This window comes from Oncorhynchus masou, chromosome 5 (assembly GCF_036934945.1).
Source record: "Oncorhynchus masou masou isolate Uvic2021 chromosome 5, UVic_Omas_1.1, whole genome shotgun sequence".
Lineage (NCBI taxonomy): Eukaryota > Metazoa > Chordata > Actinopteri > Salmoniformes > Salmonidae > Oncorhynchus > Oncorhynchus masou.
The window spans coordinates 45,478,373-45,501,129 of NC_088216.1; the positions used below are offsets into that span (position 1 = coordinate 45,478,373).

General features: G+C 45.3%; 1 protein-coding gene across 1 annotated transcript in view; it reads left to right on the plus strand.

Annotated features, from left to right (window-relative positions):
• The first annotated feature begins 5,197 nt into the window (after positions 1 to 5,197).
• The window catches only part of bsnb (bassoon (presynaptic cytomatrix protein) b), a 115,194-nt gene continuing 97,634 nt past the window's right edge, over positions 5,198 to 22,757 (plus strand). Inside the window, exons 1-2 of the mRNA XM_064965702.1 lie at positions 5,198 to 5,463; positions 16,565 to 16,946. Of these exons, the coding sequence (XP_064821774.1) occupies positions 5,285 to 5,463; positions 16,565 to 16,946 (561 nt within the window). The 5' untranslated portion in view covers positions 5,198 to 5,284. The remainder of the gene's footprint in view (positions 5,464 to 16,564; positions 16,947 to 22,757) is intronic.

Here is a 22,757-nt window from a genome sequence, read left to right on the forward strand (position 1 = left end):
GCTTGGCTTTGACTGTGTTTATTCCATTACTTGCACAAAGAGACTTCTATCCTCTTGGCAGACTGAGTTTAGAACGCGACCATCCTCTGATTTGAATAGTGTTACGAACGGAACCCGCTGAGGCGCGGAACGCAAACACCTTACTTACGCTTCGCGCCAATAGGAACTCCTCCACTTGGTGGGAATTGTAACATGCTTCTTATAGCGAGGATCGTTACAAGAGCTTTTATATGTTGAGACACCGCTGGAGACTTTCCTAAGGAGGAATACCCTCTGGAGTCCAGAGGGCAGACGTAAGCGGGGGAGGCCCAAGACAACATGGCAGAGGAGAGTCGAGACTGCGCTCCAGACACATCAGTAGAGCAGGGCCACGGTGAAGATGGCCAGAGACCGACAGAATCGAAGGGCCTTTGCTGTGGCCCTGTGCCCCAGCCAGCACGACTTGAGATGAGTGAGTGTTAAGAAAATGTCCAAGCTGACATTTTGTTTAGTTGCTGCCTATGTCCACGAGGTGTAGCAATGGTTTCAGCACGTGCTGCTGAACCCCTTAGTTACACAGTTATATCATCTGTCAGCAAGGCCTCTCGCCACATGGGTTCCTTCCAATGTCGTGTCACTTTGGAGACGTTTAGGCACGTTAATATATGCACCCAGAGAAAGTAATTGTCTCTCCATCCTCCCCCGTGTGTTTGCATCCAAAGCTGCAGTATCTCGGTGGGTGTACACAGAGTATCCAAAACATGAAGAACACCTGCTCTTTCCCTGACAGACTGACCAGGTGAAAGCGATGATCCTGTATTGGTGTCACTTGTTAAATATACTTCAATCAGTGTAGATGAAGGGGAGGATATAGGTTGAAGAAGGACTTTTAAGCCTTGAGACATGGGATTGTGTATGTGTGCCATTCAGAGGGTGAATGGGCAAGGCAAAAGATTTAAGTGCCTTTGAATGGGGTATGATAGTATGTGCCAGGCGCACCGGTTTGTGTCAAGAACTGCAACACTTCTGGGATTTTCATGCTCAACAGTTTCCTGTGTGTATCAAGAATGGTCCACCACCCAAAGGACATCCAGCCAACTTGACACAACTGTGGGAAGCATTGGAGAACATGGGGTGCAACTCAATATCAGGAAGGTGTTCCTACTGTTTGATATACTCAGTGTATGTGTGTGCTTGTATGTTGGTGTGTTAATCAAGATCTCTAACCATGTTTTGACCAGATCGAAGACCAGAGGAGGACCCATAATTATGACAAGTTCATATTCACCTTCATATCCATGCTGGCAGAAGAAAGTAAGGCCATCTCTCACCCACATATCCAATCTTCTATGAGGCATGCCCTAAATATAGGCTAAAACCTTGGTATACCTTACATGTTTGACACCAACTGTCACAAGTCAACAATTCTGCCTATGGACATATTCATGAGAAGTGATATTCATATTCAGGAGATCGACCATTGAGCAGTGTAAACCTAGCATTATACATAGACCTACAACCAGGAAGCCATAACCCAAGCTAGCCTCAATCTTAGCTTTGGTCAAGTCAACACAACTTAACATTATGAAGTAAAAAATGTTATTTAAAAAAAAAAATTTAGTGCCAAAGTGTCATGATGAACATGGAACGTTGTATTAAATAGGGCTTGTTCCGGTGTACTGGTTTCACCTTCTAATCTTCCTTAACCCAATGGCATTGTCACACCACCATGACAGAGCTGGCCATGCACCTTGAAGATGTAGTGCTCTATGTAGGGAATAGGGTGCCATTTGGGACACAGGTTCACTCTGAGCCAACAGTGCACTGACATGACTACATTGTAGTTGGCATTTTCTCTTTCATTATTTAGGCAGGAAATGAATCGCGTTATGCTAACCCAATGTTAACTTTAATGCCTTTCCCTAAATCTAACCTTAACCTCACTGAAACTATACCTCATTTTAACGTTAACCTAAGTCTTGACCATACAGTGCCACTGACACGGCCTGCAACCAAAACATGCGGCCTCTCCTTCACTGCAGCCGAGGTGAGTAAAACATTTAAACGTGTTAACCCTCGCAAGGCTGCAGGCCCAGACGGCATCCCCAGCCGCGCCCTCAGAGCATGCGCAGACTAGCTGGCTGGTGTGTTTACGGACATATTCAATCAATCCCTATCCCAGTCTGCTGTTCCCACATGCTTCAAGAGGGCCACCATTGTTCCTGTTCCCAAGAAAGCTAAGGTAACTGAGCTAAACGACTACCGCCCCGTAGCACTCACTTCCGTCCTCATGAAGTGCTTTGAGAGACTAGTCAAGGACCATATCACCTCCACCCTACCTGACACCCTAGACCCACTCCAATTTGCTTACTGCCCAAATAGGTCCACAGACGATGCAATCTCAACCACACTGCACACTGCCCTAACCCATCTGGACAAGAGGAATACCTATGTGAGAACGCTGTTCATCGACTACAGCTCGGCATTTAACACCATAGTACCCTCCAAGCTCGTCATCAAGCTCGAGACCCTGGGTCTCGACCCCGCCCTGTGCAACTGGGTACTGGACTTCCTGACGGGCAGCCCCCAGGTGGTGAGGGTAGGCAACAACATCTCCACCCCGCTGATCCTCAACACTGGGGCCCCACAAGGGTGCGTTCTGGGCCCTCTCCTGTACTCCCTGTTCACCCACGACTGCGTGGCCACGCACACCTCCAACTCAATCATCAAGTTTGCGGACGACACAACAGTGGTAGGCTTGATTACCAACAACGACGAGACGGCCTACAGAGAGGAGGTGAGGGCCCTCGGAGTGTGGTGTCAGGAAAATAACCTCACACTCAACGTCAACAAAACTAAGGAGATGATTGTGGACTTTAGGAAACAGCAGAGGGAACACCCCCCTATTCACATCGATAGAACAGTAGTGGAGAGGGTAGTAAGTTTTAAGTTCCTCGGCATACACATCACAGACCAACTGAATTGGTCCACCCACACAGACAGTACCGTGAAGAAGGTGCAGCAGCGCAACGTCAACCTCAGGAGGCTGAAGAAATTCGGCTTGTCACCAAAAGCACTCACAAACTTCTACAGATGCACCATCGAGAGCATCCTGGTGGCTGTATCACCGCCTGGTACGGCAACTGCTCCGCCCACAACCGTAAGGCACTCCAGAGGGTGGTGAGGTCTGCACAACGCATCACCGGGGGCAAACTACCTGCCCTCCAGGACACCTACACCACCCGATGTTACAGGAAGGCCATAAAGATCATCAAGGACAACAACCACCCGAGCCACTGCCTATTTACCCCGCTATCATCCAGAAGGCGAGGTCAGTACAGGTGCATCAAAGCTGGGACCGAGAGACTGAAAAACAGCTTCTATCTCAAGGCCATCAGACTGTTAAACAGCAACCACTAACATTGAGTGGCTGCTGCCAACACACTGACTCAACTCCAGCCACTTTAATAATGGGAATTGATGGGAAATTATGTCAAATATATCACTAGCCACTTTAAACAATGCTACCTAATATAATGTTTACATACCCTACATTATTCATCTCATATGTATACGTATATACTGTACTCTATCATCTACTGCATCTTTATGTAATACATGTATCACTAGCCACTTTAACTATGCCACTTTGTTTACATACTCAACTCATATGTATATACTGTACTCGATACCATCTACTGTATCTTGCCCATGCCGCTCTGTACCATCACTCATTCATATATCTTTATGTACATATTCTTTATCCCTTTACACTTGTGTGTATAAGACAGTTTTGGAATTGTTAGTTAGATTACTTGTTGGTTATTACTGCATTGTCGGAACTAGAAGCACAAGCATTTCGCTACACTCGCATTAACATCTGCTAACCATGTGTATGTGACAAATAAAATTTGATTTGATTTGATATGCCTGTTTTCATTCTGCCCGTTGATTTCATTCTGGCACTGCACTGTGTCTCTCCAACAACACCCTGGAGATGCGCGCAGGGCATGGACAAGCTAAATATTTTGCACCCCTGCCTTTGGCAAACTGGGCACTGCTTATCATGAGGCACTCACCTAAATAGCCCTTATGCCACTGGGTGAGAGAAGTTATCATTGTTTATGGGCAGAATAATGTGATGTTTTATGTGTTGTTGGTGGTGTGTCTTTGTCAGTTTAGCTCGGAAAATGCTGCCCTCTTCAAACTGCCGCTCTAGGCGGCTGCCTAATGGACTGGCCGACACTGCCCTACATGATTATTATTTACCACCTCTATCATTAGTTTTAATTTAAGGTCAGGGTTAGCAGTGTGGTTAAGGTTAAGTATAAAATCCAACTTTAAGAAGATAATTTTTTTTTTTAAATAGGCAGGGTTTATAACTTTGTGGCTATTGAAGCTGGTGACAACCAGGTTTTTCGCAGGAGTGTGAATGAATTAGAGTGGTGCTGAGGGGAGAGATTGTAGATGGCCTTATCAATGGTGGAGTAGCCTTAGCTGCGGAGGAACTGACATGCGCTGGGTCCTGCAGAGCACAGCGCCTGGAGCTGATCAATAGCTAACTGATCAATAGTCACAGAAACCATGGCCAGAAAGGACAGACAGGGGGACTGGAAGGGAGGGGACAGGGCAGCTGGCTGACACCCAAAGAGCACCCTATTCTCTATACAGATTACTACTTTTGATCAGGGCCCTGGTTAAAATCAGTGCACTAAATAGGGAATAGGGTGCCATTTTGGATGCATGATCTGTCTAGTGCCCTTTGAGAATGTAGCCTTTTAACGAGGAAGTGACCGTGCAGGCGTCATAGAAGATTTGGTGTATTCTATTTAGTGGTCATTATTTTCAATCCATCTCAGTGCTTTAATGCATAACAGGTTGCACAACCTGGAGAGCACCACTGTAATTGGTCCACTGTTCTGGAGACACGCCTCTCCCTAGAGCATAGAAGGCCTATTAACAAACACTACGCCTACGTAACATGCAGTGAACAATGGAGATGAATGACAGTTTCCTGTTAAAATTGCTTCTATATTGGAAAATGTCATGTTTTTCATAGCGGTTCAAGTGTCTTGGCAGGCGACACAAACGAGGATTTAAGGGCACGCGCCCGTACGCGCTCACTCCCTTTTGCGTCAGCGCGCGTCCTCTGTCTTTCAGCCAGTGCGCGTGCTCCGTGCAGGAAACAGAATTATAGGTGATGATGGCGGAAGGGGAGCAGCGTTGAGTTTCCTCTGAGTTTTTTATTCTAACTGTAGAACCCTCTACAACTTCGTTTCTCTCCTCCGAATCATCTTCTGAGACGATGGGGAACGAAGGCAGCATCGAGGGTGAGGGCCAGCCGGGGCAGCCCGGCTCCGCTGTTCCTTCCCCGGGGGCTCCGACTTCCATTTCAGCACCAGCAGGCTCTGGACAGCTCATCAAGCCCAGCAATGGTGCGCCAACGGGAGGGACGGGGGCCGGACCCGGCCCGGGGATTAACAGGTACTATCTGGGGACAGTTCTCTGCAGAACCGTGACAATATAACAACAGTGTTTCTGTTTCCAGGATATTTATTTATCGTGATGCATGTCATGTAGCGTAGCCTTTAGTGGACGATCAGCTATAGCCTGTAGTGGCCGTTTGTCAGAGTGTGGAGAAAATAGGCTACAGCTGGTGTTTTTAATTATTTATTTACAATATCGTTGTCAACACATATTGTCCATATAGGCTAGGTTATTCCTAGTTTTGCAATGTAGCCATTTGTTGAATCGGTTACTTGTACAAATGTGATGCAACAGTCATGCATAAATGGCTAAAACATCCCGTTAACGGGCGGGTGAGCTAAAGTAAGGCAGTCGGCTACTGTACAAGCTATAAAGAGAAGGTAGACATTTTAAATCGTGAATGGTCACAGCTCTATACTGTATAATTATAGCGTGCGTAAGCATATTGTAGCCACCAAATTGAACATTTTCATTGATGAAGATTCCACGCCCGCTCTTGCACGGTGTGCGTGAGATTGGGATATCAGATTGTAGCTATACTAGAGGGGCCATCTCTTTACGAGGAAGCGAAACACCACGTTCATACTTTTTACATTCTCTTTTGGTGATCTCTAAAATGTAGCCCTTTTAGTAGATACGCGATTCCATTGCTTTTTACACTTTGATTCCACGATGGGCGTGACGTGTGAGGAAAAGCAGCTGCAGTGACTGTAGTGGTCTTTTCACGTGACGTAGATTCAGAGAAAGATCAACCGTTTTTTCTCGTCAATTGATCACACAACACCTGCTAAAAAGCAGTCTAAAAGGCGACCGTTAGAGTCTTAGCAGAAAATACAATCATCACTTCTTCAGTAGGGAATATTCCAATAGAAAAAGAAAAAACGATAGATTAGTAACATACTGTACTTTAGAGGCGGGGTGATGGGATGAAAGCATATTGAGTCAACGTGATTCCATGTTTCCAACTCTTGAATCATTTGTATCGCCACACCTTTTAAATGGTCGGTTGCTGTTGGAGCACCATGGGGTAAAAAAACATACATATTTTCCCACGTATGAGACAGTAAGATGGACTGTGCAAAGTAAAGTTTGCATGCTACCTTCATGATTAATGTTGCATTAACGCCGAATCGAGTGAATCATATGTCTCACGCGAAGGAAAGTCGCATTCCCTCCCCATATGGTCTTTTGTCAATTGTATTATGTAGCCCAGCCTACTGTGTGTTTACTATTAATATTCATTTGCTACTCATTATTCATTTGTAACACACACACACATACACGTCTTCAGCTGAGCATCCTGTGTATGTGTGTGTAGATAACTGCCAGACTGATGTTCTCTAACATCATTGTGACTGGATGACACAAGCTGAAGACCAGAATACCATCAGCAGATAGCGCTGCATGTAGTATGTACAGTATATAGGCTTATTTTGCATGTATGTAAGCCTTGTCTGAGACAGAACGCATAGGGTAGTGAAGGCCACCCCCTCCAACCCTCCAAAATAATATACGGTATATATCGTGCATTCAGACCCCTTCACTTTTTCAACATTTTGTTACATTACAGCTTTATTCTAAAATGGATAAAAATAAATAAACAATCCTCATCAATCTACACACAATACCCCATAATGACAAAGTGAAAACATTATTAATGTTTTTTTGCAAAACAAATCTGATATAACAAAAAACTGATATCACAAACTGAGCAATCGGGGGGAAAAGTGCCTTGGTCAGTGAGGTGACCAAGAACCCGATGGTGACTCTGACAGTGCTCCAGAGTTCCTCTGTGGAGATGGGAGGACCTTCCAGAAGGACAACCATCTCTGCAGCACTCCACCGATCAGGCCTTTATGGTGGAGTGGGCAGGCGGAAGCCACAAAAGACTCTCAGACCATGAGAAACAAGATTCTCTGGTCTGATGAAACCAAGATTGAACTCTTTGGCCTGAATGCCAAGTGTCATGTCTGGAGTAAACCTAGAACCATACCTACGGCGAAGCATTGTGGTGGCAGCATCATGCTGTGGGGATGTTTTTCAGTGGCAGGGACTGGGAGACTATTCAGGATCGAGGGAAAGATGAACAGAGCAAAGTGCAGAGAGATCCTTGGTGAAAATATGCTCCAGAGCACTCAGGACCTCAGACTGGGTTGAAGGTTCACCTTCCAACAGTACAATGACCCTAAGCACACAGCCAAGACAACGCAGGAGTGGCTTCGGGACAAGTCTCTGAATGTCCTTGAGTGGCCCAGCCAGAGTCCGGACTTGAACACGATGGAAGATCTCTGGAGAGACCTGAAAATAGTTGTACGGCGAAGCTTCCCATCAGACCTGACAGATCTTGAGAGGATCTGCAGAGAAGAATGGGAGAAACTCCAAATACAGGTGTGCCAAGCTTGTAGTGTCATAACCAAGAAGACTCGAGGCTGCAATCGCTGCCAAAGGTGCTTCAACAAAGTACTGAGTAAATAATAATAAATCATAAAGGTCTGAATACTTATATAAATGTGATTTTAGGTTGTTTATTTTATACATTTGCAAAAATGTAAAAAAAATCTGTTTTCACTTTTTCATTACGGGGTATTGTGTGTAGATTAATGAGGATTTTTTTGTTATTTTATATATTTTAGAATACGGCTGTAACGTAACAAAATGTGGAAAAAGTCAAGGGGTCTGAATACTTTCCGAATGCACTGTATATACAGTACCAGTCAAAAGTTTGGACAAACCTACTCATTGAAGTGTTTTTCTTTATTTGTACTATTTTCTACATTGTAGAATAATAGTGAAGACATCAAAACAATTAAATAACACATGGAATCATGTAGTAACTTAAAAAGTGTTATACAAATCCAAATGTATTTTTAGATTTTAGATTCTTCAAAGTAGCCACCCTTTGCCTTGATGACAGCTTTGCACTCGCTTGGCATTCGCTCAACTATCTTCACCTGGAATGCTTTTCCAACAATTTTGAAGGAGTTCCCACATATGCTGAGCACTTGTTGGCTGCTTTTTCTTCACTCTGCGGTCCAACTCATCCCAAATCATCTCAATTGGGTTGAGGTCGGGTGATTGTGGAGGCCTGTTCATCTGATGCAGAACTCCATCCCTCTCCTTCTTTGTCAAATAGCCCTTACACAGCCTGGAGGTGTGTTGGGTCATTGTCCTGTTGAAAAACAAATGATAGTCCCACTAAGCGCACATCAGATTGGATGGTGTATCCCTGCAGAATGCTGTGGTAGCCATGCTGGTTATGTGTGCCTTGAGTTCTAAATAAATCCCAGACAGTGTCATCAGCAAAGCACCCCCAACCATAACACCTCCTCCTCCATGCTTCACGGTTGGAACTACACATGCGGAGATCATCCGTTCATCTAAGACACGGTGGTTGGAACCAAAAATCGCACATTTGGACTCATTAGACCAAAGGACAGATTCCCACTGGTCTAATGTCCATTGCAAGTGTTTCTTGGCCCAAGCAAGTCTCTTCTTCTTATTGGCGTCCTTTAGTAGTGGTTTCTTTGCAGCAGTTTGATCATGAAGGTCTGATTCACACATTTTCCTCTGAATAGTTTATGTTGAGATGTATCTGTTACTTCAACTCTGTGAAGCATTTATATGGGCTGCAATCTGAGGTGCAGTTAACTCTAATGAACTTATCCTCTGCAGCAGGGGTAACTCTGGGTCTTTCTTTCCTTTGGCGGTCCTCATGAGAGCCAGTTTCATCATAACGCTTGATGGTTTTTGCGACTGCACTTGAAGAAAACACTTGGTCTTTTACCAAATAGGGCTATCTTCTGTATATCACCTGTACCTTGTCACAACACAACTGATTGGCTCAAACGCATTAAGAAGGAAAGAAATTCCACAAATGAACTTTTAACAAGGCATACCTGTTAATTGAAATGCATTCCAGGTGAATATCCCATGAAGCTGGTTGAGAGAATGCCAAGAGTGTGCAAAACTGTCATCAAGGCAAAGGGTGGCTACTTTGAAGAATCTCAAATATAAAATATATTTTGATTTGTTTAATACCTTTTTGGTTACTACATGATTCCATATGTGTTATTTCATAGTTGTGATGTCTTCACTATTATTCTACAACGTAGAAAATAGAAAAAATAAAGAAAAACCCTTGAATGAGTAGGCATGTCCAAACTTTTGACTTGTACTGTGTGTGTATACATATATATATATGATGTATGTGTGTGTGTGTGGACACGACTTCAAATTAGTGGATTTGGCTATTTCAGCCACACCCATTGCTGACAGGTTTATTAAATAGAGCACATATCCAAACGTTGGCAGTAGAATGGCATTACTGAAGAGCTCAGTGACTTTCAATGTAGCACCGTTGTAGGATGCCACCTTTCCAGTTCTTAAAATTGTTGTTCTTTTGAAGTGGAAATGTCTAGGAGCAACAACGGCTCAGCAGCGAATTGGTAGCCCACACAAGTTCACAGAACGGGACCACCGAGTGCTGAAGCGCGTAGCACGTAAAAATCATCTGTCAGTTGCAACACTCACTACCAAACTGCCTCTGGAAGCAACCTCAGCACAAGAACTGTACGTCGGGAGATGGGTTTCAATGTCCGAGCATTGAAACCCGCCTTTGGAATCTGGGGCAGTGGAAACGCGTTCTCTGGAGTGATGCTTCACTATCTGGCAGTCCGACGGACAAATCTGGGTTGGACAGATGCCAGGAGAACGCTACCTGCCCCAATGCATAGTGCCAACTGTAAAGTTTGGTGGAGGAGGAATAATGGTTGGGGGTGTTTTTCATGGTTTAGGTTAGGCCCCTTAGTGCCAGTTAAGGGAAATCTTAACGCTACAGCATAAAATTACATTTTAGACGATTCTGTGCTTCCAGCGTTGTGGAAACAATTTGGGGAAGGCCCTTTCCTGTTTCAGCATGACAATGCCCCAGTGCACGAACCGAGGCCCATACAGAAAGGGTTTGTACAGATCGGTGTGGAAGAACTTGACTGGCCTGCACAGAGCTCTGACCTCAACCCCATCAAACACCTTTGGGATGAATTAAAACACTGACTGCGAGCCAGGCCTAATCACCCAACATCAGTGCCCGACCTCACTAATGCTCTTGTAGCTGAATGGAAGCAAGTCCCCGCAGCAATTTTCCAACATCTAGTGGAAAGCCTTCCCAGAAGAGTGGAGGCTGTTATAGCAGCAACAGGGACCAACTCCATATTAATGCCCATGATTTTGAAGTGAGATGTTCGGTGAGCAGGTGTCCACATACTTTTAGTCGCAGTTGTGTGTAAATATATATAATTTATATATGTGATTTTGGGGGAAACAACAGCTAACTTTCTACAATTCTACACATTTTGCTATGGGGCAAAGAGAAAAATGTGCTGTTGTATAGCTAACGCCATGCTATTCTACACGCTTTGCCATGAGGCTGAGCGAAAATCTTGCTGTTTGAAAGCTAATTTCCTGCATTTCTACACATATTGCCATGGGGCAGAGAGAAACATTTCCAGTTGTATAGCTAATCTCATGCTATTCTACACATTTTGCGATGAGGCTGAGAAAATTCTGAATTGTAAAGCAAATTTCCTGGTGTTCTACACATCTTGCCATGAGGCTACAAGAAATTCTCCTGTAATTTCTTTGTGTTTTTTTTTGCCATGGCTTATGACATCTGGGGGTGGGGGGACCTCCAGGGTATTCCCCCCCCCCCAAAACAATCCTATGGGCCCCTTTCTTTCAGTGAAGTACACCCTCTGGATCACAGGAGGCTAGTCCAGCCGGTATGTATGCCTATTTTTGCATGTGCAGTAGGTGAATTCTGTGAACGTCAATTCAGATTCCTCCTCGCATATCGGTGAATTTCTGTCTCTCTGGGTGGTGCCACATGCACATCACAAATCACCCAGCCTGTGACAACCACAGATGGGTTCGACGGTTGGTGCTGTTCGCTCTGCATTTTCCGTGGCTATGTTTTATGGTGATATCTCAGCCAATAGCCCATGGCAAATCAATTGGTGTGAGACTGCAACATATATGTGTGTAGCCGTCTCTCTGGAGAGAGAGAAAGGAGAGAGGTAGGGAGAGAGGGCGAGAGAGATAGAAACCCATTACCATGTTTCATTAAAAAAAACAGTAGGTGGTTTTAAAGGCTCATTGCTATCTTCGTCTCACATTCCCGACAAACTGCCTAACAGAGGTGAGACCTAAATCCACGTCCCATACAGCCCCCTATTCCCTATATAGTGCACTACTTTTGACCAGGGCCCATAGAGAATAGAGGGAATAGGGTGCCATTTGGGATGCAAACTGTGTGTGTGTGTGTGTGGTGACTGAGCCACTGAACTTGATTGGCAACGTTTTCACACCTAGGTCTTCATCAGATGAGGGTGGAAAATGCCAATGAAGCACATGGGAGCATAGATTGCACTATGCAGAGTGTATTTTTAATTTAGCTGAACATCTGGTAATGTTAAACAGTAGTCGTAGAAATGGCCTAGAAAAAAAATCATATATGATTTTTTTCTATGATGAACCCAAGCACTCCAAGCTGTAGCTGCCAGAAAACCACATGTCTCTAGGCTTACTCAGATACCCCTCCACAAGGCCCATGGGAGTAGCTGTTGCTAATCAGCATTTGTATCCGTTGCATCCCAAATGGTGCCCTAATTCCCTATGTAGTGCACTATTTTTGACCAGGGTCCCACAGGGAATAGGGTTCCATTTGGGACTCATACGTTGCCAAATGGATCACACACCCGGTCACATGATTGTCCTTTCAATCATGGCTGCTTGTATGGTTCGTCATTGATTCGCAGTATGCAATCAGACAGATTTGATAATGACCGTTGAGGATTATTTGCATCCCAAATGGTGCACTACTTTTGACCAGGGCCCATCTAAATAATATTCTAATATGGTGCACTGCACTGCTATGGACCCATGTCAAAAGCAGGCCACTATATAGAGTCTAGGGTCCCATTTCGGATTTCCACAGGAACATCCCTGCCATTTGTGCGTCCACAGAGACTCAAGGGTCAGCTTGGAATGTGCAGACAGGCACAGAATATGTCCCAAATGGAACCCCGTGCCCTATATAGTGCACTACTTTTGACCAGAGCCCTATGGTCCTTGGTCAAAAGTAGTGTACTAAATATGGAATAGGGTACTGCGGACCCCATCATAGTCCTATAGTCATTCTGTGTTATTTTTCATTGCACTGCCACCTAGGTGATAGAAAAGCTTGGGGAAATGGCTCCCTCCCTGCAATCTTGGCCACATCGTTGCCTTAAATCAAGATCTATATTACTTGCAGATATTGACATGTTTTGGAATAATGGCATATTCAAAATATTATAATCAAATAATGGCATATTTTCACAATGGCTCCCAAACCCCAGACGTGGCCAAGACCAGGCGATTCATTCATTATGATGCATCCCAAATGGCCCCCTATTCCCTATTCTTGTGCACTACTTTTGACCAGGGCCCAATGGTCCCATAAAGGGAACAGGGGGCCATTTGTGATAAACACACAAGCTCTTCCCTACTGTGATTTATCCTTTGTGATGTTTCACCTTGTCTCTGAATGATCCATGGTGTTGTTCCCACAGTAAAAGAGCATCAGTGGTTGACTTGATCAAGCTGATAGTGATGATAGGTGGTTGTTGTATCATAAATGCTTATGTATGTACTCCCAGTTTACTGCCATGGAATCTCACAAACATACAGTACACGGATATGTGGATCTGAGAGCCTTCACAATACTGAACATGTTGTGCACACATATTACGTTCACAGTATGTTCACATGGAGACCTTCACTCTTACATTCCTACTTATCCCTCTTCCTCGTGCACACACACGCGCACGCACGCACGCACACGCATGCACGCACCCGCGCACGCACACACACAACATTTGAGTAGGAATGTCATGCAGTGTCTGAGTGTCTTTGTTAAACAAATGCACACACAGACAGACAGAGAGAGAGAGACAATCTAATTCTCACTCTCAGCTGGCTAGCCATTTCCCTTCCAGTAGAAGACAGGGAGGATGATGTAAATCTATGTACAAACTAAGAAACTCTCTGGGGTGTGAGATTTTCTCCAGACTATTACCTCTATCAGGAGAAAGATGGGAGGGAGTCAGAGAAACCCGGTCTGCTTCTCCAACGGCACACTATTCCCTATATAGTGCACTACTTTCAGGACCTATGAGTCAAAAGGAGTGCACTATAAAGGGGAATAGGGTTGCATTTGAGAGACACTCCAGCACCACCTCCTGCTGCTGAAATATTGAGTTCCCTGCCACTGACCATGTTCATAAAGGAAATGGTAATTGCCTGTCCATTTATTTCAATATATATTGCGTATAGATTGGAATAATTCACTGCTAAAAGGTCCCACATGAAGCGCCATTAGTGAGCACAGCCCTGTGTTGGTTCTGAGGAGGTCAGCGCCGTCTGTCTCTTCACGGAGGAGCTCTGTGTGCTGAGTACAGCAGCTGTGGTTGTACCTCCGACAGTGTCTGAATATCTGTCCGTGCCTGGAATTGTGTCTTGGCCAATTTTCCATGTGGCTCAGTTGGTAGAGCGTGGCGCCTGGATTGTGGGTTCGATTCCCGCTGGGGCCACCCATACAAAACAACGTATGCACGCATGATTGTAAAGTGCTTTGAATAAAGGTTTCTGCTAAATGGCCTATATGATTCTATTACTATCTGCGTTGAAAATGTGCAGTGAGGGGAGAGGCCTCCGTACTGAGAGGATACACTGCATGCTGTGGATTAATTTGTAATGGCTGAGAACATAGATATCTGTCTGTACTCAGAATGTTGTGTTCTATAGTAGCCTTCACTGAAGGTAATTGCTGTACACACTGTACATCGGTAGGCCTACTGCAGATGCGTTGTTGAGTTGTGTAGGTAAGCAAACGCTGTTCACTTGCTCGTCTCTGACATTGGTATTTGGCACGGTGGTTCGGAGCCTAGCTCTCTCGCTCTAACCGCACACCAACAAAAGGCTCTGCTTCCTACTCACTTCCACTGGCACCAGACTCAGAGCGACGCTTATCGGAGAGGAGAGTTGCACCAAGCGTTTATGCTTTTCACTCTGGGATAAAGCAAACCACCTGCCTTTCCTCTTATTGCTTAATAACAACAGATGCAAAATCCCAAGGTGCTTTGCTTTCAACAGAGTGCTGTTCACTGGTGGATGAAAGCGTCTGAAGAGGTTGTTTTGAAGAGGTGGATGAGCATAGAGCGCTGCTATCCCACTCGTGGCTTCCTGCCGTTTGGTTTTAATGCCTGGTGTGTGTGTGTGCGCGTTTGGGATTGTTTGTCTATCGCCTGAGGTTTGGGCTTTGTTTGTTTAACGCCTGAGGCTTGGGCTTTGTCAGGACCACAGGGGATTCCACTCTACAAGCCTTCATTAGCAGAAACGATAGGTTTTGAACCCAAATGAAACCATTTGTTGCCACCAAACATATATGTTTTTAATACTGCTTCATTTGACCTCTTTCCAAACTAGTTGCAGTTGTTAGTAATAAAGTTGTGAACGATGGAATGGAGAAATACAATCGTTTTCCGCGAGTTGAACGGTGATAGCTGATGGCCAGTATTACTACCATGATGGGCACTTTGCCCCATGTAGAACAACATGCTTGGCGCTCTTCTAATAAGACATTATGCATCTCGTAGATGTATATTTGATGTAACCCGGGAGCCTAGCTCAGCTCCTTTTCCTTCGGGTCATTATTACGGATCCTATTGGCGCACTGCCAGGAAGACTTTGTCGAAGCGACTTCTTGTCAAGCCTTTTCTAGTGCTAGTGTTTCTGTGAGCAGGTCTTAGGTGAACAGAACGGTTCCTAGAGAGAGAGTGAGAGCGGAAAAACGGGTGATTTGAGCGCTGCTCCACAACATGCTGCTCTGCTCCGCTCTGCTCAGCCCGTCTTCAGTGACTCACTGTCACAAACAGTTCTATTTTCATTCTCCTCTTCCCTCATTTCCATCTCCTTCTCCCGCCCTTGGAAGTGGTGTGCTGCCGAACAGAGTCTTGACTACTGAAGGAGGCTCCTGGACTTTGAAGAAGACGTGAGCATCGAAACAAAGGCCTGCGTAGCGTGGCTCGTTCTCACAGGGAAGCAGAAAGCTAGGACTTCTGTTTTGAATTGCTGTAGCCACTCCGTGGGCGGGTGTCTGCGGGGCAGAGAGGGCAGATTGGGGAAGAGAAAAAGAGACAAGAGGGGAAGTTGTTAGTGCTGCTAACGTCTGATTTTAAACCACCTTCTCGTCTTTTTCTTCTCAACGGCGTTAAGTCCACAGAGACAAGTCACCGGAAAGGCATTTTCCATACCCAAGACTCAATCTAAACCTCTCATAGGTTGCAGACACCAGCACATTTATTCCATATAGACTCAACACAAACCACTACTTGAATGACATGTATGCATGCTTGGTTCAGTACTCAGAGGACCCGCGAGGTGTGTGTGTGTGATGGAGAGGGCGAGTGTTTTGTCCAGTTGCCTACTTCTTCCTTCCATCTCCAGAGCTACTATGCTGTAGGGGAAACTGAGGCTGTGCCTCAAATGGCACCCTATTCCCTATTTAGTGCACTATTTATGACCTGGGCTCTGGTCAAAAGTAGTGCTCTATATAGGCAATAGGGTGCCATGTGAGACTCAGCCTGTCTTTTCCACTGCCAGGGGGTCAGAAGGCTGAAAACTGTGGGCGAGGAAGAGGAAGCAGTGAAGCAGAAAGGGATAAAAAACATTCACCGCTCTTTGAAGGAGCCAAACGCTGTTCTCCTCTTATCTCACCAGAAGAAAACAGACCATTTCTCCAGCTCACACAGTCTTTCCTTTTTCGTGCGCATATTGGTATTGGCCAAAGCAAATTGGCAACTTGCAAACCCTTTCATTCAGGATTCATGACCAAATAAATAGATATGTTTAAATGTTGTTACTTGTGATATTCAAAATCATTGCTCCCTGTTTAACACTTTAAGAGGTTTCAGTTCAATCTTTGACCCCAAAAAGGCCTGTTTTTCTGAGGTGTAACCTAACATCCTCTAACGAGAGTGTAATGTGTGTCTGTCCTCCACAGCATCTCTGGAAGACTCCCCCAGACAGACCCTGGGTCCGGGCCCAAGGCGGGGGTCCAGACTGGGCCTGGGACGGGGGACCGCCTGGCCTCCCAGAGGGAGCAGCAGGGTCAGAGCCACGTCGCCCGCAAGAACCTCCAGGTGGACGTGGGTAGTAGCAGGACAGGACGGTCCCCATCGGTGTCCCCCGCCGTCACCCCCACCTCACCCTACTCCGTGCCCCAGATCGCTCCCATGCCCAGCAGCAAGCTGTGCCCCGTCTGTAAGACGGCCGACCTGACGGGCACCACGGAGGACAACCAGCCAAACTGCAGCACCTGCACCCAGTGCCGATCCACGGTGTGCAACCAGTGTGGCTTCAACCCCAACCCACACCTCACCGAGGTAGTACCTGCTTCCGATCGGCCTTGTGGAACTGTTTTTTTTTAAGTTATAGACCTGTTAAACAATTATACAAGATATTGTTTATAGAATGTGGTGCTGTTTAGAGAATTTCCGGTTTATGGAATGTGGTCCGGTTTATAGAATGTGGTCCGGTTTATAGAATGTGGTCCTGTTTAGAGAATTCCGGTTTATAGAATGTGGTCTGGTTTATAGAATGTGGTCCTGTTTAGAGAATTCCGGTTTATAGAATGTGTTCCGGTTTATAGAATGTGGTCCGGTTTAGAGAATGTGTTCTGGTTTAGAGAATGTGACAAGGGTTGTAGAATGTGGTTAGAGCCGGTGGTCCAGGTTATAACAGTCATTTGGTCAGGTTGGTTGGTTTCATAGAGTCCGTGAGTCAGGAAGTCAGTGTCTGCATCCAAAATGCCACCCTATTCCCTAACTAGTGCACTACTTTTGACTAGAGCCCTATGGGCAATTCAGTGAGTCAGTGTTCCAGAGAGAAGATAATGCAGGTGGGGTGATGGTGATGAATTCTCCAGTGGTGAGGACCAAGGCCTGTTGGGAGGGCCAGGTAAGGGCCAAGGTAAATAACCCACAGTAAGGTAATTAATCCTGGGACTGAGACTGGCCATCCACTGGGCTCTGACCCAGGACCAGCTCCAACCACACTACTCACTGGCCCTCTGGAGATGCAGCAATGTGTCTGTGACTGAATGGGAGAGAGAGAGAGGGAGAGAGAGAGTGTGTGTGATGAGACAGAGAGTGTGTGTGACTGAATGGGAGAGAGAGAGAGAGAGAGAGAGTGTGTGTGATGAGACAGAGAGTGTGTGTGATGAGACAGAGAGTGTGTACTGTACTGTATATGAGATGAACATATATCGGAGTGAGTGTGTGCAAATAAGAGTGGACAAGAGATAGAGATGAGATGCCCCAGGCTTGAAATGGGAAAGATAGGAGAGGAGGGGAGGAGAGCATAAGACAGAGGAGAGAATGGGAGGATACATGAGGAGGGGAGGAGAGCATAAGACAGAGGAGAGAATGGGAGGATACATGAGGAGGGGAGGAGAGCATAAGACAGAGGAGAGAATGGGAGGATACATGAGGAGGGGAGGAGAGCATAAGACAGAGGAGAGAATGGGAGGATACATGAGGAGGGGAGGAGAGCATAAGACAGAGGAGAGAATGGGAGGATACATGAGGAGGGGAGGAGAGCATAAGACAGAGGAGAGAATGGGAGGAGAGGAGTAGAGATGAGGTTCAGAGAGGGGAAGAAAGAGTGAAATGAACAGAATTAGATGGGGAGAGAGAGCAATAGATAAAGACAGAGAGGATAAGAGAGAGAGAGAAATAAAGAGAGAAATAGATAGACAGAGAGGGTAAGAGAGAGAGCGAGCGAGAGTGAAATAGATAAAGACACAGAGGGTAAGAGAGACAGAGAAACTGAGGGAGCAGTGTGTCTGTGGGTGTTGGTATTTTTTCAGCTGAGCCCTGGGTGAGCTTGTCACAGGCTGTCAGGGAGACAGAGAGAGAGAGAGAGAGGCAGAGTGTTCCGCTTGATCTAGCCCGTGAGAAAGCACAGGACCATGAGATTTAACCTCGAACCCAGTTACCATGGACTGAGTTGGTCTGCGTGGCTGCCTGCCTACTGCACAGCACAGATCTACTTACGGTGCAATGACATTACATTGTCTGTATCGCTCTATATTGAGGTTGATGGGGAGGAAGAGGAGGAGGAAGAATAGGAGGGCTCTGGTCAAAAGTAGTGCACTACATAAGGAATGGGGTGCCATTAGGGACACTGTCCTAGTGTTCAGCACACAGCAGCCCTGACCTCCCCTCACAGTTGATTTATGATAGGCCAATGTGTCATCCTCATCCTGGTGGAATGGAACTCATTGGACGATTCCCAAGTGGCACCCGATTCCCTATATATTTTGGTTAAAAGTAGTGCACAGGGCCTCCCGGGTGGCGCAGTGGTTAAGGGTGCTGTACTGCAGCACCAGCTATGCCACCAGAGACTCGGGGTTCGCACCCAGGCTCTGTCGTTATCGTCAGGGACTTCGAGGTCCGTGGGGCGACGCACAATTGGCCGAGCATCGTCCGGGTTAGGGAGGGTTTGGCCAGTAGGGAAATCCTTGTCTCATCGCGCACCAGCGACTCCTGTGGCGGGCCGGGCGCAGTGCGCGCTAACCAAGGTTGCCAGGTGCACAGTGTTTCTTCCGACACATTGGTGCGGCTTGGTTGGGTTGTGTATCGGAGGACGCATGACTTTCAACCTTCGTCTCTCCCGAGCCCATATGGGAGTTGTAGCGATGAGACAAGATAGTAGCTACTACAACAATTGGATACCACGAAATTGGGGGGAAAAAGGGGGAAAATTCTAAAAAAAAAAGAAGAAAGAAAGTAGTGCACTAAATGGGGAATAGGCTGCCATTTGAGACGCAGACAGTTTTGGTGGTGTGAGGCTGAAGACGAGGACGCATAAAAACAGCGTCATGGCAGCCATGCAATTTAGAGTGGCATTAACAGGGTCTAACATATGGCCATGATATGCCATCAACCAATTGCAGGATTGTCAATCATCCATGCTCATCTCGTCATCTGAAAAGGGAAGATGGATGTTGTGTGCGCATGTGCATGTAAATTGGGGTCCGAAAATGATTGACACCTTTGATAAAGATGAGCAAAAATTACTTTAAAAAAATAAGTAATTCGAATACTATACTGTATACTCAAAAATACCTCTATTTTCATGTCATGCAACAAACTCCTAGTTTGCTTACCAGCATTGGCAGTTGGATTGGAACCAGTGTTTTGGTCAGATGACCTGAAAATAGAGCTCTGTGGCCTCGCACACCAGTGGTGGGTTTGGCATCGAAATGAGAACGCATGAGCCCGAAAATAACCCCATACCTACTGTAAAATATGGTGGCGGATTGTTGATGATATGGGGCAATTTTGCCTCCACTGGTCCTGGGGCCCTTGTTGAGGTCAACGTCATCATGAACTTTATCCAGTACCAGGACAAACTTTGTGGATCTTCCAGGAAGACAATAACCCCAATTACACATCAACATCCACAAAGAAATGGTTATATTTGCCACAAAATCTGCATTTTGCAACGGCCATCTCAGCCTCTGAACTTGAAACCCATTGAAAGCCTGTGGCTTGAATTGAACAATCTTAAGAGCTGCCATTTTATTGTGAGGAACGGCAGTTTCATCAGACATTTCTTCCCGTGTTGTCCTTTAGTTGTGTGAATGATCCTCACTAATGGTGTACCTCGACGGATGTTTACATACATGCAGACATTCTCCAACTCATAAAACATTTTTGAAAAAGGCCCAGTGCTGTTATCCTCGCAAGGTGAGATATCAAAAGGCATTGAAAACACTAATAATATCAAATAATATTGACCCCTATCTTTTTTAGGAAAGAAATATTACTTGTTAAACAAAATCTCTTTCTCTGAGCTATTTTTGAGCATACAATATAGTGCCGTATTTGAATGATTTTATTTTTATACAGTATTCTTGGCTCATCCCTATCAAGGGTGTCAATTTGGGCTCCCGAGTGGCCCAGAGGTCAAATGCACTCTGGTTCGAATCCAGGCTGTATTACATCCTGCCGTGATTGGGAGTCCCAGAGGGTGGCGCACAATTGTCCCAGCGTCGCCGGGGTAAATAAGAATTTGCTCTTAACTAACTTGCCTAGTTAAATATAAGTTACATTTATAGGTTACATTTTAAGCAGCACAAGATATTCCAGACCCCATTTTTAATTTGTACGTATGTGTGGTGTATGCTTGCGTGTATTTGTTGGGATGCGTGTGTACCAGTGTTTGTATGTGTGTTTCTGTCGTATGCGTTGCATTAGAGAGAACAAGAGCTGCTATGACAGAGATAAGACTGCATCAGACGACACTGAACTATTTGTTTTAAGTGAATGTGACGATAACATGCTGGTCTTATGGGGGGGGGGGGGGGTCAGGTGTCCCAATAACAACATCCTCCGCTGTCTACAGGCTGATCATTTCATCAGGGAGGGGAGAGGAGAGGAGAGACGAAAGAGATCCCTATTTTGAAGACCTGTATCGCATGCTATCTTTGCCATGGCATCAATAACCATTGGTTTGGGGATATTAAAGCCATTTCAATTGAACTGAATTGAAGAGTGGAAGATAATAGCCTGGAGAGAAAAAGAAGAAGAAAAGCAGCAAAGAAAGAGGGAGACAGCAGATAGAAAGGCGGAAATGAAATTAGAGCATAAGGCGATAAAAATCAGACGTGGTTAAACCATAATGTGAAGCCATGAAGGATTGGCTGATTTCAGAGAATTCGCACGAGGAGCGAACCTGATGGAATCAAGATTTAATTACAAAGTCATTCATGATTTAGTCAAACAATGAAAACCAACTGGAGAGCGAGCTTGTCGGCTTTTGGCTGAAAGATTAGTTGGAGAAACTGCCTGGTCTGACAACAGGGCTAGCTGCAGCACAGAGAATAGGGCTTGCATCCTAAATGGTACTCTATTTCTTTCATAGTGCACTACATTTGACCAGGGTTCGTATGGGAATAGGTTGCCATTTTGGACGCATCCTAAACCCTCCTATCCCGAGGCTCAGGGATTTCTGCTACTATCTCTCCATGAAACCCACATGTCCTAATTCCATTAAACACCAACTGTATTAAACACCATACTTATACGTTATAATAACTCATTATCGTGTGTATCCACACGTTTAGTTGCATCTTGGAATTTGACAGTAAATACAAGATATCATGACGTTCATACTGTAGGGCATGTGTATCTAATATGCAATGAAAATATATTTTTTTAATCAAACCTATCACCTAGGGTAGCAAAATCTTTCTAAAAATTCCATTTTTTTTTCTCCAGAAATCACGGTTGGAAGATTATCAGAATCAGGAGGGAATAAGCAGGAAATGTGGAATCTTCTAACCAGGATTTCTGGAAAACTTTGACAAGTTACCGGTTGCAACCCTATTACCAATAATTAGCCACAGCAGAGTCGAGAGTTGAGGTGTTGTGAGGTACTGTGCTCCTGGCCTAAACTGGTCAAGAAGAATGTCAGCTAAAAACATACAGAAAACTCTGCAACATCTCTGTTGACGAGTCTACAATATGTAAAACACTAAACAAGAATGGTGTTCATGGGAGGACACCACAGAAGTAGCCACTGCTGTTAAAAACACAACAACATTGCTGCACCTCTGAAATTCGCAAAAGAGCACCAGAATGTTCCACAGCGCTACTGGCAAAATATTCTGTGGACAGATGAAACTACAGTTGAGTTGTTTGGAAGGAACAGACAACACCATTCGTGGAGAAAAAAAGGAACAGCACACCAACATCAAAACCTCAACCCAACTGCAAAGTATGGTGGAGGGAGCATCATGGTTTGGGGCTGGCTTTCTGCCTCAGGGCCTGGACAGCTTGCTATCATTGACAGGTTTCCCAAGTTTATCAAGACATTTTGCAGGAGAATGTAAAGCTATCTGTCCGCCAATTGAAGCTCAACCGGACATCACTCAGAAGTTGGGTGATCCAACAGGACAATGACCCAAAACACAGAAGTAATTCAACAACAGAATAGCTTCAACAGAAGGAAATACACCTTCTGGAGTGGCCCAGTCCTGACTTCAACCCAAATGAGGTGCTGTTGCATGACCTCAAGAGAGCAGTTCACACCAGACATCCCAAGAATATTGCTGAACTGAAACATTTTTGTAAAGAGGAATGTTCCAAAATTCCTACTGACCGCTATGCAGGTCTGATCCGCAACTA